We start from the raw sequence: 14,723 nt of genomic DNA, 5'->3' as shown, positions 1-14,723 counted from the left end.
TTTAACAATGTTGACAAAATTCGGATTAATGAACTTCTATTGGATATTTGTGCAAAGGTTTGCCTGGAAGAGTCCACGTTATCTTCTGTTTCTCAGCCTGTTGTGTAGCATCCCCTGCAGCAGAAGGATGGACAGTTGCCAGCAGGGGCGTTGGTGGGACATGGATACCCTGGCAGATTCAGGGGAGCAAGCACTGTATTGGGGCCCCAGAATCTACCATCGGGGTCCCCCCTGCTTGACGAAATTGAGAGGGGCTCTCTTACCTGGTCAGAGAAATCTACCGAGAGGGGCTCTCTTACCTGGTCAGCGAAACCTACCAAGAGGGGCTCTCTTACCTGGTCAGCGAAATCTACCGAGAGGTGCTCTCTTACCTGGTCAGAGAAACCTACCGAGAGGGGCTCTCTTACCTGGTCAGAGAAATCTACCGAGGTGGCTCAAGGTGAAATTTTAACACCATGCTGGTGCTTTTATCCAAATAAGTATTAACTGTATGCATGTGAGCAGCTGGTGATAAGTGGGGCAACCTACAACAGCCAGCAACTTCCCACAGGCAACCAGCTTTGCACTGGGATTAGACTAGAGAGATGCTGACTCATCAAAAGTAATTCATTACTTAAATGGCTAAATACTTTGCTGTTCTGTTGACCACCCTCTCTGTGCTTCCTTGCTCAGTGAATCCTGGAAACTGAAGTGCCTGGGAAGGTGTGAAGATCATTGGTTACCCTGGGAGGTTCAGGTGTCATGGTTGCGGTTAGTGTGATATTAACGGCACTGTCGTTAAGTACTACCACTCCTAGTCATTACAAGGACCTGCCACCATAATGGGCAGGTGAGCCATTCGTGGAGACAGGCAATTGAATAGCATTTGTTCAGTTCTGTATATGGAGTGACACTTGTGAGTTTTCTCATCGCATGTTTTCCTCAAAAACCATAAGTCAAAAAAAGTCAAATATTAAACAGAAAGACACAATAAAATATGTTTACGCTTGTGATCGCTACAGAGATTGGATGTGTGGATGTTGCCATTGCCCAGTATCTGTAGAAAGAATCGTACAGTGCATCACTAGCCTGGGAATCGATCACAATTCAAAATTTGATGACTACTGAATGTGTATCGCTATCGCACTATATAAAGTTGAAAATTGTAAGCCGAATCATCGTAAAGCAAGGAGCACCACTAACATAATTAATTTAAAATGTTGCATTTATCTAATTTTTAAGAGATAGTATAGCCTAGATAAATTCACAGGTTATGGGGAACAGTAATTCACTTTTTTTTGCAGTGACGCATAGTGGAGGCTCCCTGCTAAATGGTGAATGCATAACCTACCGGTCAGGCCTACGTTTAAGCCACTAAGGCCAAAGAAGAGCAGAAACATCAGCACTGCAGAGATAATCACCAGTGAATGAGGGCTGGCCACGTCAAATGGGGGGGGGGGGTGCATCACACAGAAAGATGTTACCATGGGAACCGCAGGGATAGCAAGACACCAGCCGAACCTTGGGGGCAGGGAGGTTTTCGCCCGTCGCCCTGCAGCTGCTCTGCTCCGCGTGGGCTGACTGAAGCCATGAGGATGAGTCAGTGTCCTGCCATGGGTGCGGATGGCCTTCAGTCATGGGGAAGCGTGGCCTGTCAGAAGCGCAGCTGTGCGAACTGGGTGTCCATGCGGGGCTGTGAATATAGCTGGCTACACTGTGTCCATTAGCCAAATGCTACTGCTACCAGCCATCATCATCAGAGAACCAAAGAACAAGAACAGATGGGGGGGTTGACGACATGTACCCCCCAATATTTAATTTGACTTCAGTTGCCCCCTCCCCATAAAGTAGACTTCTATATTTAAATTATTAAGTTCCCCCCCCCCCCCCCGCCAGTATCTCTCTCGTACACCCTGGCACATATCTCATTGAAAAAGGATGTGTGTAGCTTTTGAATTAATAAAGCTGATTAAGAAGGAGGCTTTTTCCCTTGTGGAGACTTTCCCACAAGGTCTAGTTTTCTGGCTTTATGATCCCCGTGGAGATGTTTTTTGAGGAAGTTTAGGAAATCTTGTCCAGAGAGAGAGAGCATCTAATTGCTTCTCGCACAGAGAGTTTTGTCTCACTCGCTGCTGCTGATGGCTGATTAACTTCCTCGCGGTGCGCTGGCTCTCCGCCACGCTGCCTGAATCTCCCTGTGAACCTGCTGTTGTGTCAACTCTGCGGGGCTTAACGAGCGCTGGCAGTTAGCAGGGGAAAGATTTGTCACGGTGGAAAGACAACATAACCCCCCCCCCCCACACACACACACACACACACACACACCTTATCTGTTCACTGTCAATCTGATAGAATTGTTAAGAATTTTAGAAATTAGTCTAAAATGCTCTGAACATGGAGAAGCTGGATATTCCTTCAACGGGATTTTGAGCTGATTAACTGGCATGGTGTGTGTGTGTCAAAAGTCTGGACACACCTGCTTTACATGCATGTCTTTATTTTAGCTGTATTACACTAAAAGGCAGTTGCACCAGGCATTTCGAATGTTACTATGATCAAGAGAAATCTTCAACATCGGAAAATATTCTCAAATATTAGGCTTTTCAAAACAGCCCCCTTTTGCTTCGATGACAGCATTGCAGACTAATGGCATTCTTTCAACTAGCTTCCTGTTTTTCCGACAGTCCGGAAGAAGTTTCCACAAGTTGGCCACCTTGCTCTTACTCATCAATCCACCTCATCCCAAAGAGCTCTATAGGGTTTCGGTTGGGGGATTGTGGCAGGCAGGTCGTCTGTAACAGCACTCCATCTCTTTCCTGGTTCACAAGATAATACAGCACTTACATAACCTCCAGGTGTGCTTAGGATTATTATCTTCTAGAAAAACAAATGATTTTCCAGACTCTTCTCTGATATTGTGTGTGTGTGTATGTGTATACATTGTTTGCATACAGTGAGGGAAATAATTATTTGACCCCCTGTTGAATTACTAACTAGATAAAAAAATGTAATTTCACTGGTAGATTTATTTTAACACCAGAAGACAGATTTTCAAGAAAGCAAACAAGAAAAAAATCATTATGTAACAGGTACAAATCAGTTTGTTATTTATCTGGGGAAATAATTATTTGATCCCCTACAAGCCAGCAAGAAATTAGGTGAAGTACATGTGTACTAACACAACACAAGTAGTACTTAATTAAGTATTAACAGATAGCAAGCCATCATTGTCATTTAATGGCATTACTTTGTTAAACAGCATTCCTGGGTCACTAATCTGTCTACATCTTCAACCTTATCAATATGGGAAATACCAAAGAGACGTCTAAGGACACCAGAGGAAAGATTCTTAACCTTCACAAATATCAGCAAGCAGCCTGGTGAGAAAGTGACAACTGTTGGTGGAATTATTCACAAATGGAAGAAAGACAAGATAACTGTCAATTACCCTCGGTCTGGGGCTCCAAGGAAGATCTCATCTCAAGTGGCATCAATGATCTTCAGAACGGTGAGGTCTAACCCCAGAACTACACTGGAGGAGCTCGCTAATGATCTCAAAGCAACAGGGACCACGGTCAACAAGAAAACCATCAGTAACACATCATGCCGTTTGAAATCCTGCAGTGCTCGCTAAGTGCCCCTGCTCAACAGGGCCCATGTTCAGGCCCGTCTGAAGTATGCCAGTGGACACCTGAATAATTCCAATGAGGCTGGAAAGAATGTGATGTGGTCAGATGAGACCAAAATCAAGCTGTTTGGCATCAACTCTACTCGCCGTGTTTGGAGGAAAAAGAATGCTGACAATAACCCCAGGAAGACCATCCCTACCGTCAAAGATGGAGGTGGAAGTATTATGCTGTGGGGGTGTTTTTCTGCCAAGGGTACAGGACGGCTGCACCGCATCGAAGGAAAGATGGACGCGGCAATGTAGTGTAGAATCTTGGATGAGAGCCTCCTTCCTTTAGCCAGGGCACAGAAAATCCATTGCAGGTGGGTCTTCCAGAAAGACAACTACCTATGGCATACGGCTAAGGCAACAAAGGAGTGATTCAAGAAGAAGCACATTAAGGTCATGGGGTGCCATAGCCAGTCTCCGGAGTTAAATCTCATAGAAAACCTATGGAGGGACTCAAGCTTCGTCTATCCAAGTGACAGCCTAAAAACCTGAAAGGTCTGCAAAGAGGAGTGTATGAAAATTCCTGATGATCTGCATGCTATCCTGGTGACCAACTACAAGAAATGTTTGACAGCAACAATGGTTATTCCATCAAGTACTAAAACATGTCTTCCAAGGGATTAAATACTGATTTCCTGAGATGAGTGACAAACTGGTTTGTAACTGTTACATGATGATATTTTCTTGCTTGTTTTGTTGATAATCTATCTTTTGCTGTTAAAATAAACCTACCAGTAGACTTCTCATTTATTTATTAATGGGCCAACTTAAGAATTCAGCAGGGGGTCAAATAATTATTTCCCTCACTGTATGCATGTACACACACACACGCACACACACACAGTGTGTGAGCAGGTATACCTTACCTTATGGGGACACAATGTCCTCACAAAGTGATGAATAAACGATAAATGCAAAAACTCTTGTATTTTGCTTGGTTACTTATGGTTATGGTTAGGGCTGGATAGGGGTTAAGGTTGTCATAGTTAGTCATCAATTTGACTTTTTAGGGGTCAAGCCATGCCTTTGTGCAGCCTTGCTGACTGGATCAGTAATTACTGAAAGATGATGCAGGCAAATATTAAAGGAGCACTAAGTGCCTCCCTATTATCATGACCTGCGCATCCAGCCCTCATGTGTGCCATGCCCCCCCGATCGTCCAGCCCTCATGTGTGCCACGCCCCCCCGGTCGTCCAGCCCTCATGTGTGCCACGCCCCCCGATCGTCCAGCCCTCATGTGTGCTACGCCCCCCCGGTCGTCCAGCCCTCATGTGTGCCACGCCCCCCGATCGTTCAGCCCTCGTGTGTGCCACACCCTCCGATCGTCCAGCCCTCATGTGTGCCACGCCCCCCGATCGTCCAGCCCTCATGTGTGCCACGCCCCCCCCCCGATCGTCCAGCCCTCATGTGTGCCACACCCCCCCCGATCGTCCAGCCCTCGTGTGTGCCACGCCCCCCTGATCGACCATGTGTGATTCCCCGATTGGCCCAGCTGTTTTCCATTATTTAGTCTGCGTTTATTTAGTCATTAATGTTTGGTTGTCTCTGCCCTGTGCTTCCCTGTCTGCCCAGAATAAACCCTGTATCCCCCTTACTCACGGCTCCCTTCTCCTGCTTCCCTGACACCTATGTGGTTGGCCAGTTCTGAGCAATTGTTACATTGTTGGAGAACTGAAGAGTTCATCAGAAAGACTGTGTGCGGATTCTGGTTTTTTCCCAACTTCAACTGATGAGAGCAGGACACCCAGAAAAGGTAAAAGAAAAGAAGTTTTTATATTTTTAAAATGAACGTTCTTTCAACTGAAGGCTGCGTGAAAGGATTTCCAATTCTAGACTGGAAGGTTACAGGTGAACATTCCAGAACCTCGGTGCTTGAAGTTGGATAGTACATGGCACCTCTTTGTTTTCCTCTCCAGAGTACCAGGAAGGTTTCTTGCGTTCCGGCACCTGTCATCATCTGCAGGTACTGAATAACAAGGACACAGCTGCCACCTGCTTTTTCTCATTTCAGGCACTATAGGCCCTTGACTAGAATGAAAAGTGGAACATTCTGGAGCCTTATTTGTAGGGCTCCTGAAGGGTTACATGATGCATTACAGGTCCTGATTCTGTCAAATGTGGCTTGTCCCTCAGTTTGTGCATATAATTTGTTTCTGCCATTCAAAAAGCCTCTTGTTACATGCACAGCAATCTGAGCTGTACTAAAAATGTTATTTAAACTGACTGTTTGAATGGAAAATAGCCTACATTGGCTGTCATGCTTCTATATCACTGAATGGTTGGCCTGGTTTCCAGTCTGTCACTTTCTAATTTTTAAACTCAGATTATGTCATTTTCTGTAATTTTCTGTGACCACTGGTGAACAGCAAAGACCATTGTTGCTTTTGCTGTCTGTAGGAGTGCCATCTCCTGACCTGAAGTGTCAATTGAATACAGACACCCTGCAGGGATGTCTGTCCTGCTGTTTAAGTCCAGCACATTTTATGTTCAGTGTGTGGCATCAAAAAAGATTCTTTAACAGCAAGAGCTGACTTGGGACAGTTTTTATCTGGTCAGGGCTGCTAACAGTACTCCTCGTAACCTTGATGGCGGTGGCCCTGGTTGCTCTGCTGTCGAGACAGCCTCGCAATAATGAGGCGGACGGTAGCCTCGGCCAGGTTGCCTAGCAACGGGGATTGCACAGGGGCCCGGTTTACATCGCATAGTAGACCTACAGCCGCAGCCACACGTTCACATGAACGCTGATTGACAGCAGCTACTGCTGTACAAGGACATCATGAGTGGCGGCTCATGAATACGACTGTTTGGTGAAAAGATCTGGGGGAGACACAAAGACTCTTCACTCCATTTTTAGGGCAGTGGGTGGCCTGCTTGTCTTTGCATTGTAAATGTGTTTAAAAGGGTTATTTAAAATGCATTTGTGACTGAACTCCACCAGGGGCAGCCTGTGGCCACTCTTAATAACAATTCTACCCTGTGTCACCCATAGACCAAGGTGCTGAAAGGCTGTTGAATGGGTGGATGATGAACAGATAGGTAGATGGATGAAGGACAGATGGATGGATGGACATGCAGATGGAGGGAGAGATGTTAATACAGGTGAATGCACGCATTACCAATGCTGTGAGCTAGGCTGGTGATTCATGCTTTCACACATGTTCAGTATATCCATTTCTCGATCTTCCTTGGGGGGGCAGTGTGACATCACATTGGGTGCCTCAGTCCAGCCCCATCACTGACAGCACGTCGCTGTGCTCATTAGCCAGCTGAAAGAGCCCAGCCCATTTCGCCCATCAGATATTTTCCGATCGCAGGGATCCTCCAGAGAGAATTTGTTTGCAAGGTACAGTAACTGTCCGATTCACTACATGTGAATAGTGCTCCCCATTCTGCTGTGGCTGGGTTGCCCCGATTCTATAGCTTTTTAATTGCATAAATCCAAGCATGAGTTCATCTATCGCTTTCACATAGTACTTCTGCAGGGTTAATGTGTCTTAGGATGCACAGAACATGAGGTGCTCTTTACGGGATCCTAGGCCATCACTGGGCACACATTCACATACACATTATGACCAACTTGTCAGTTGTACCACCTGGGTGCCATTGAACTGCACAAGGAATCCAGAGCCGTCGTAGGATATGCACATAAAAACGGGGGTAACATGCATAATGAAATCCATAATCCTGTTGATGTGAGGCTACGGTGCCACCCACTGTACCAGGGACACGTAGTACAATAATGGGTTTGGATCCCCACCCCCACCCGATACCGCTGAGCAGCCACATGCACGGGTAGTAAAATCTACCGAAAGGGGACCTATTGAATTTTTTTCTCTGTCTACAGGCCAGCACTGTACACATTGGCATCATACCACCAGTACAGGATTAGGGCTCAGTAAACAGAGATTACAGTGACCACTGTTGACCAAATAACAAGCAATGAAAATCTGACGAAAGTCACGGCAGAAGGAAAAAAACTCATGCATGGGCCGAATACTGCACTAACATGAAGTCCTGGCTCTGCCAGTGTCACACTGCGGCAAACTGTACGTCAAATCAACCCACGACCCAGCTGAGGAACAGAAAGGAAGCTGGTTGTTATGTAAAGGTTCTGCTTTGAGCACAGCTGGGTCTCATTCTGCTCAAACTGAAACACAGACGTTCCCCTGAATCATTCGTACACCTGAATTATGTATCTCATTTATATTAAGACACTGTTTCATTTAGGATGCAGCTTCTGTCACACTATGTACTTTGGTGTATTGATTTGACTTATTACAGATTTTCTTGTTATTAGCATGTGTGAAATTGATGTTAAAAAAGCCTTCTGATGAATTAATTACATCTCATTTACTGTAGTTGCTATGAATAGCTGCTAGGGGGCAGCAAATACCTTCCACTGCTTTCATCAAACCTTTCCCTCCCAATAATCAGCTACAAAGTAGATTGATCTTATACAAGAAGTGCAATTTCTGGTTGAAAAAAAATGGAACGATCAACAGCCAATGGTCAGGAAATTTTTATTATTTTTTTTTACATTGACTGACACTGTGATTTCATTTTAATTATGTCCTTTAAGAAAATACAATTTGTAGAAGCAAGACAAAATATCAATTTTCTTCCCTTCCATTTAATTGTTTTTTTTTCCAGAAGATTTAAGGAGACTTAAGGTGCTTGCCACCCCTCACGTTAAGCTGAATGATAGACATTTAGCAGGTCCACTATCGTCATCGTATTTTATCACCCAGAATCCGTGGTGACAGGAAGCGATAAACTGATATTTGACTTATCGGTGTTTTCTCTTTTCACGTTTCTTCCCCCTCCTCCAGCTGGTGAATAACCATTTGCTTTCGAAATGTCGTCCCTGTTATATCAGGGTCCTCTCCGTAGACAGGAAGACAGGATGAGGAACAGGGGGCTCTGTGGCGAAGTGGCAGGCAGGCGGGCAGACAGACGTCGATGCCCATTGATCCGTGTCTCTCTCTATCTTGCGTCCGAGGAGACGCAGAAATTGTGCAATTTGTACCCAGCGCACCTCCAGTGTTAGTGGATCAATAACGCCAATCCCACAGAATGTTTCCCTGCCCCCCTTTCTCTGGCATGTAGCTGTAGGAGCAGTGTGTGATCTCAGGTGACTTCATTATTGGCCTGGGCTGGAACATATATTTGCTGTTAGTGTTCATAAACATAGCATTACTGACTGCAAGCGTAGATTGATTCTGAGCTCTCTAGCAATTGGACATGGTTTTAGTGATTGCTGACGTCGTGTTTGTACTATTACAATTCTGTCTTTTGTCCATTTAAATGGTTGAACATCATTAAATGGTTATTAGCTTGAGCAAACATTACTAGAGACCTTTTTTACCTATTAGATGCTCCCCACCCCCAACATGTATACTGTACTTTAAAGACCCCTAACCCTAACCCCCCCCCCCCCCCCCAATTATGCTTGTAGCTGGCTATGTACTGTAAGGATGCATGAAATCGACGCAGTGCCAGAATAACTGAGCACCAGACAGAGAAGTGGAGCTCATCAACATGAATGGTCTGGGCAGGCCTTTCCCGCTGTGAACATTTGGGCGTCAGCGAGCTGCATTTGACTCCAAACGAACATGGCCCTGGGTCGATAACTTCAGCTGATGTCCTGCATCAGATGAAAATTTGTTTGTGAAGAGTCTTTCTGATGTATTCAACGGTATCCAAGCATTTTGTTTTCTGGGAATGCAGCGAAACAGATGCAAGAGCAAATAAGCACAAAGATTTTGTCTGCATGTCCAGAATTAGATTATGTTTGATTTGTTTGCTTTTTGTTGCAAGTCTGTTATTATGGGGACAAGACAAAGACAAGAAAAAAACAGACTGGGGTCTTGCTCTTTGGGTCTTGTTTAGGTTTAAATATTCAGCTTGAATTCTGTTTGCTGTGAAATTACATCAGTTGGTTTAACATGAACAAGTCGTTGACCTCACAGAAGGTTTAGTAACGTGTTTGTTATTGGAGTCAGGCGTTAGGATGCCGGATTGTGTTAATGTGGTTTTGCGTTCAGCTGTCGGTGTGTTTCCTTAGCCGGTCGTTACTGCACCGGCGCTCTGTCTGCTTAATGCCAATCCCTCCCCTCAGGTTGCCCGCCACCAATGCCCCTGATCAGAATGCCTGCCGGGCAGATAAATGCCAGCATATGATGTGACGTGAGGGAGAGACCCCCACCCCCCAACTCCTGCGGCCCTGCCCGAAGCACGCACCCCTCCATGCCCCCATGGCTCCTGCGGGGTACAATAATGCACTGTGACAGATTCATTAACGTGGCACGTGCGGCTAGCGGTGCGGATAGGCTGGCTCGGCGACCGCAAACAAACCGAACGTGGCCTCGGTGGCGATCAATTCCACCAGTCAGCAGGGTGCCGCACTAGAGTGAGTACAAGGTCCAGCGATTCTGGATAAAGGCTGTGTGCACCTCTAATGAGGCAAGGGTCTCTCACACACAACCATAGGCACTCAAGGCACGGAAACCATCTGAGAGATGTTGTACTCTTCCACAATCAATAATTGCCAGGCATAAAACCTGGGAAGGTTCACACCTTGTCAGAGTGATATTCATGCCACCCAACCTAGCTGCAACCTCCCTGCCCCATCTTACTGCTTACTGAACTGTTGGAATTAACACATAATCACCGTTGAAGTGTTAAACATTTTACACTACAGTTAAACACTAAACATTTTGCTCATGAGTGAAATTGCGAGGGCCAGTCTGTGATCTCAGTCTGTAACGATTCTCAGCAGTGAATGTGTGGTAGGTTAGAGTGCTGAACATCTGCCCTCCTGGTCAGTGTTCAACAGACCCATTAATATACCTATTAACACACTATCACGTTTTACCCTTACATTTTGTCCAAAGCAACATACAGGTGAGGCAAATAGCACTTTGAAAACATACATGCCATGTCAAGGAGTCAACTTGGCATAAGTGCAGTGAATCTCTAGGTACAAGTTAGGCAGTATTGGAGCTGGAACTACACAATAACATCTAACAAAAACCTAATAAGACTATTCAAGGGCCAGAAGTGCTTTGAGAACATCCAGTGACACTTGAAGCATTTCATGAAGGTGGAGAGATGACTGGACGTGGTTTGGCAGCTCATTCCATCATCGGGGAACCACAGGAGAACTGTCATCTCTTTTTGATCGGTAATGAAAGTTTGTGATGGGTGACCATCACAAACTGTTTTTTCTCCAGAACAGTGGAAGCTGCTCCATGGATCTGATGTGGTGTAGGATCAGAGCACGCTCTTGTGCTTTTCACAAGTGGCTATGATCCTCCTCCATCTTGCAAACAAGGTTCAATAACCACTGACTCCAAAAAAGAGTTTCTTCAGGCACTGCCAGGCATATAGTATTCCCACACCGGAACCGGAACCGGAATTGGACGGGTCTCTTTGAATCGCGACGGGTTCCCCTTGATCTCACAGCTGCGCCCAGCATGCAGAAAGAGAAAAACAGTGATTTCAGCAAAGGTCCATCATTAACTCAGTTCTACAGTAGATATCCAGGGTACGAGACGTCTCCGTAACCCTTCACATTTAACTCCTAGCATTTTTCTCGATTTGCTTCATAATTACGGACGGAGTTTGATATATGTTCTTTTGGCCGGTATGTATGAGCTCATGTCCTATAGACTCCGTATGCGTGAAGCTAACTTTACGTAGTTGCTGGTATACGGTGCCATTAAGGTTAAGAGGATCACAAGTCATCTCGAGTGCCCTGTCAGTGAGCCTCAGCCTTCGGCAGAGCAGGCGCCCGCAGTGACAGTGTGACACAAAGGAACAAAAGAACGTGGCTTATTTCAAACAGCGACACCAGCAGCCGTGGCACAATGACAGTGACTAATATGTCACGCCTGGTAATCCGAATTGGGCTGGAAACACGGCGGCTGCTTTGTCTCGGCAGATTGTGGTGACATTTAAACAAACCCCCGCTGTTCGTCACATCTAAGGAGGTCTAACCTCCATCGTCGTTTATCATAACGCACGCTCTGAGCTGGCTTGACACGGGGGCCGTGCGGAAAGTCGAGGATCCAACGGGAGCATAAGACCAGCCCTTCACCCCTCCCTCCCGCAAAAAAAGTATAGAAACGAAACTTTGTTGGTAGATGTTGTGCAACTCTTGCTCCAGTAATGCATGAACCTGTACCCAGTGGTGCAGGAGAGAGGTTGATATTGGGGTTAGTAATTAAAATGTAAAAGTCTATATTTTGGGTGGGAACAAAAGAAGCCAATTTAAATATTTCAGGGTACACGTCCCGCCACACCCCCCTGGTTCTTATGCCCTTGCTTGTACCTCTGCATTCACTGGAAGCTCAGCATAGTTACACTCATGCCTAGCCGACTCCTTGACATCACATGCATTTACAGTGTGCTACCTGCCTCACTCATACATCGCTTCAGACAAAAGTGTCTGCAATATAAATGTACATGTAAGTGAATTCAGTGTCTGTGAAATTTCTGCAGCTAAACAGCTGTGAGAAAGTGTTCCTTATCCCTGAGGGCGGCGCTGCACTTTACACCATAACAGATGCCCTGACTGCTACCCTCAGCCTCCGTTCAGTGAGCAGACAGACATGTATCGCGTGTGTGTGCTGGTATACTGACACGGACGGGGTGTTTTTAGCTAAGCGTTGAAACGTCCCCCTCTCTTCATTTGTCTTTATTATGCACAGACCACTGAAGTGACTCTTACCGGTTCTATTAATTGGATAGAAATTCATTGTTCACCCCACCTCCAGCTCCCTATAACATCAACAGGAAGACAAACCAAAAAGTGTGAGGGTGTGTGTGTGTGGGGGGGGGGAGGGGGGATGTTTTTCAAATGGATAGGAGGAAACAAAGTGGAGACCTAATGGGATATTTGATTTGCCGAATATTTGGGCGAGGAGACCAGATGGGCAGAAACATCTCCCCAACTCTGCAGCCTCTAATTAACGGGAGAGCTTCACCAGAGAAAGGGCCCGCAGTCTTAACAAGCCGGGCCCCCTGTGTGCCGAGGTGAATGCTGCCCTTTCGCTGAGGAGGTGTTCCTCTTAAAAAGCCTTTTTCTTTATATTAAACCTCCGTTGGTGGTGGACCAATCTATTTCCACCCCCCACACACACACCCATGTCTCTAGGCAAGGTCCCTCCTGGTGCTGGGCCAGCGCCGTAATCAGATTCCATTTGAAGGGAGTTTATGTTGGACCGAAGTGAAATGCTCTTCACCTCATTGACATTCCAAAAAAAAGCAATGTAACGTCATTTGAGGCCCTACTCCCTAACAGAGATCCCATAGCTGGAGTGTTAACAGTGAGCTCAGCATCATGATTGACTGAGAAGTGGGGATGCTAATTCATCCCCTTACCTGAGTCTTTCCCCTTCCTCGACAGTCAGAAGCCATCATTCGTGGTCCCCACTCTATAGTGACGCAGGCATCCCACTTTGTAGCCTGGACTGTACGCCTTGGTCCCACAGGATGCTGGGAGGTGGGGCTGGGAGTCCTCTGATGGTAGGAGGATTGGCTTCTAGGGGACCCCTCTCCTCGGCCGCACCCAGAAAGGTAAGCCCTCATCTCATTGCTAATTTTAGCCAGCTTAACTTCTGGCTAAAATGCTCAAATAGAACTTGATAACCTGATATCCTGATAAAGGGAGGCATATTCATCCATCATCACCCGAAATCACACTGTTTAGGGGATGGTGGGGGGGGGGGGGGGGTTAGTAGCAGGGGTTTTATCTCCAGTCTCTCTAATAAACCTGAGCAACATATGGATTTGGAGAGCATTTGTAGTGCATTCTGGGAAAGCTGCTTGCAAATGGTATTATTTTAAATTCCAACCTGTGGACTGTGGTTTTGAAAATGAGACGAAATATTCTTCTTCTGCTGTGAAGCGTAGATATGATTTCTCTCTTGACCTGTATAGTTTAATACAATCTTTTATAATAATAACATTGTTTATATACTTCGCTATGTCATAAATTTATGTACACGTGATACACATGATGATTCCTGAATACATTCAGGCCATAGTTATTTTTTCTGTTTCATAACATGGAATTAGAATTAGAAAGAACTTTATTGATCCCAGAGGGAAATAGTAGTGCATACAGCAGTGAGTTTGTTGAGAACAGACAAACATGCATTCAGTGCAAAAGATGCAAGACATAATGCAAACAAAAAACGCAGTGCAAACAAATTTAAAGGTACACGGTACACAAATAAAATATCCTCACAAACAGGATAATACAAAATATTCACGAAATAGATATCAAGAGGGAAAAAAGCAAAAAATAAATATATTAGTGGAGGTAATGTTTTGTTAAAGAAAGTGTGAGGTTGCGGGTGGACGGACAGGCAGGAAGCGGGGAAAGACGAGGCAGGTAGGCAAGATCTTCGGGATTTGGGGTTTATTAAAGGGAACAGGGAAGACAGGGCAGACGGCGACAAGCTAACATTAATGACAAGTCTGGGGAAGACGGACTCAAGACAAGCCGAAAATAACAGGAAACAGCTGGGCATGATCGGGGAAGCACACGTGGGTGATCAGGGGGCGTGGCACACGAGGATCGGACGAGCCGGGCGTGACAGAAAGCATAAATATATGTATCATTTTTGTAAATACTAATATATTTAGTAAACAAATGGCTGACTCGGTGAAGCAATGAATGTGAAAGTGGGGGGTACAGACCATGACAGAAGGTCTTTACTTGAGGCTTGGTGGTGGTGGTGGTCGAGGGGGTGGGGTCCTAGAAACCATACCCATGTGCATCCTTTGCTTTTTGCCTTTGATCATTTCCTGCACCGGGCACTGGGACGGCTCATGGACACCCAGTGCAGTATTGTCAATGAGATAATGGGGGCCTGTGCGCAGCATTGGGTCAAAAGGCCTCCGGGAAATCTACCTCCCCCGGGCAAAGGAGAGTTACAGCTCAGTTAGGCAGCTGGGGTGACTTTTTTGTGTCCAACTTTATTGCCAAAATTTGTTATTGGCAGTCCATGATTGTTTACATAAGCAGCAGTGTGTTGCTGTATTAGTATGGGGCTCGGTG

General features: G+C 45.7%; 1 protein-coding gene across 4 annotated transcripts in view; it reads left to right on the top strand.

The window, feature by feature from the left end:
- Positions 1–14,723, top strand: part of LOC125740677 (uncharacterized) — a 140,601-nt gene that overhangs the window by 19,087 nt on the left and 106,791 nt on the right. For 3 of the 4 annotated variants that reach the window (XM_049012153.1, XM_049012151.1, XM_049012156.1), the window contains exon 2: positions 13,065–13,234. In XM_049012153.1, coding sequence (XP_048868110.1) covers positions 13,151–13,234 — 84 coding nt within the window. In that variant the 5' untranslated portion in view covers positions 13,065–13,150. Of the gene's footprint in view, positions 1–5,189; positions 5,409–5,571; positions 5,619–13,064; positions 13,235–14,723 lie in introns of those variants that run through there. The other variant, XM_049012152.1, reaches the window with a different exon arrangement.

The sequence above is a fragment of the Brienomyrus brachyistius genome, chromosome 4 (assembly GCF_023856365.1).
Source record: "Brienomyrus brachyistius isolate T26 chromosome 4, BBRACH_0.4, whole genome shotgun sequence".
In the NCBI taxonomy this organism is placed as follows: Eukaryota; Metazoa; Chordata; class Actinopteri; order Osteoglossiformes; family Mormyridae; genus Brienomyrus; species Brienomyrus brachyistius.
Note: the sequence above shows the minus strand (reverse complement) of the source record. Positions and strands in the feature narration are given on the sequence as shown.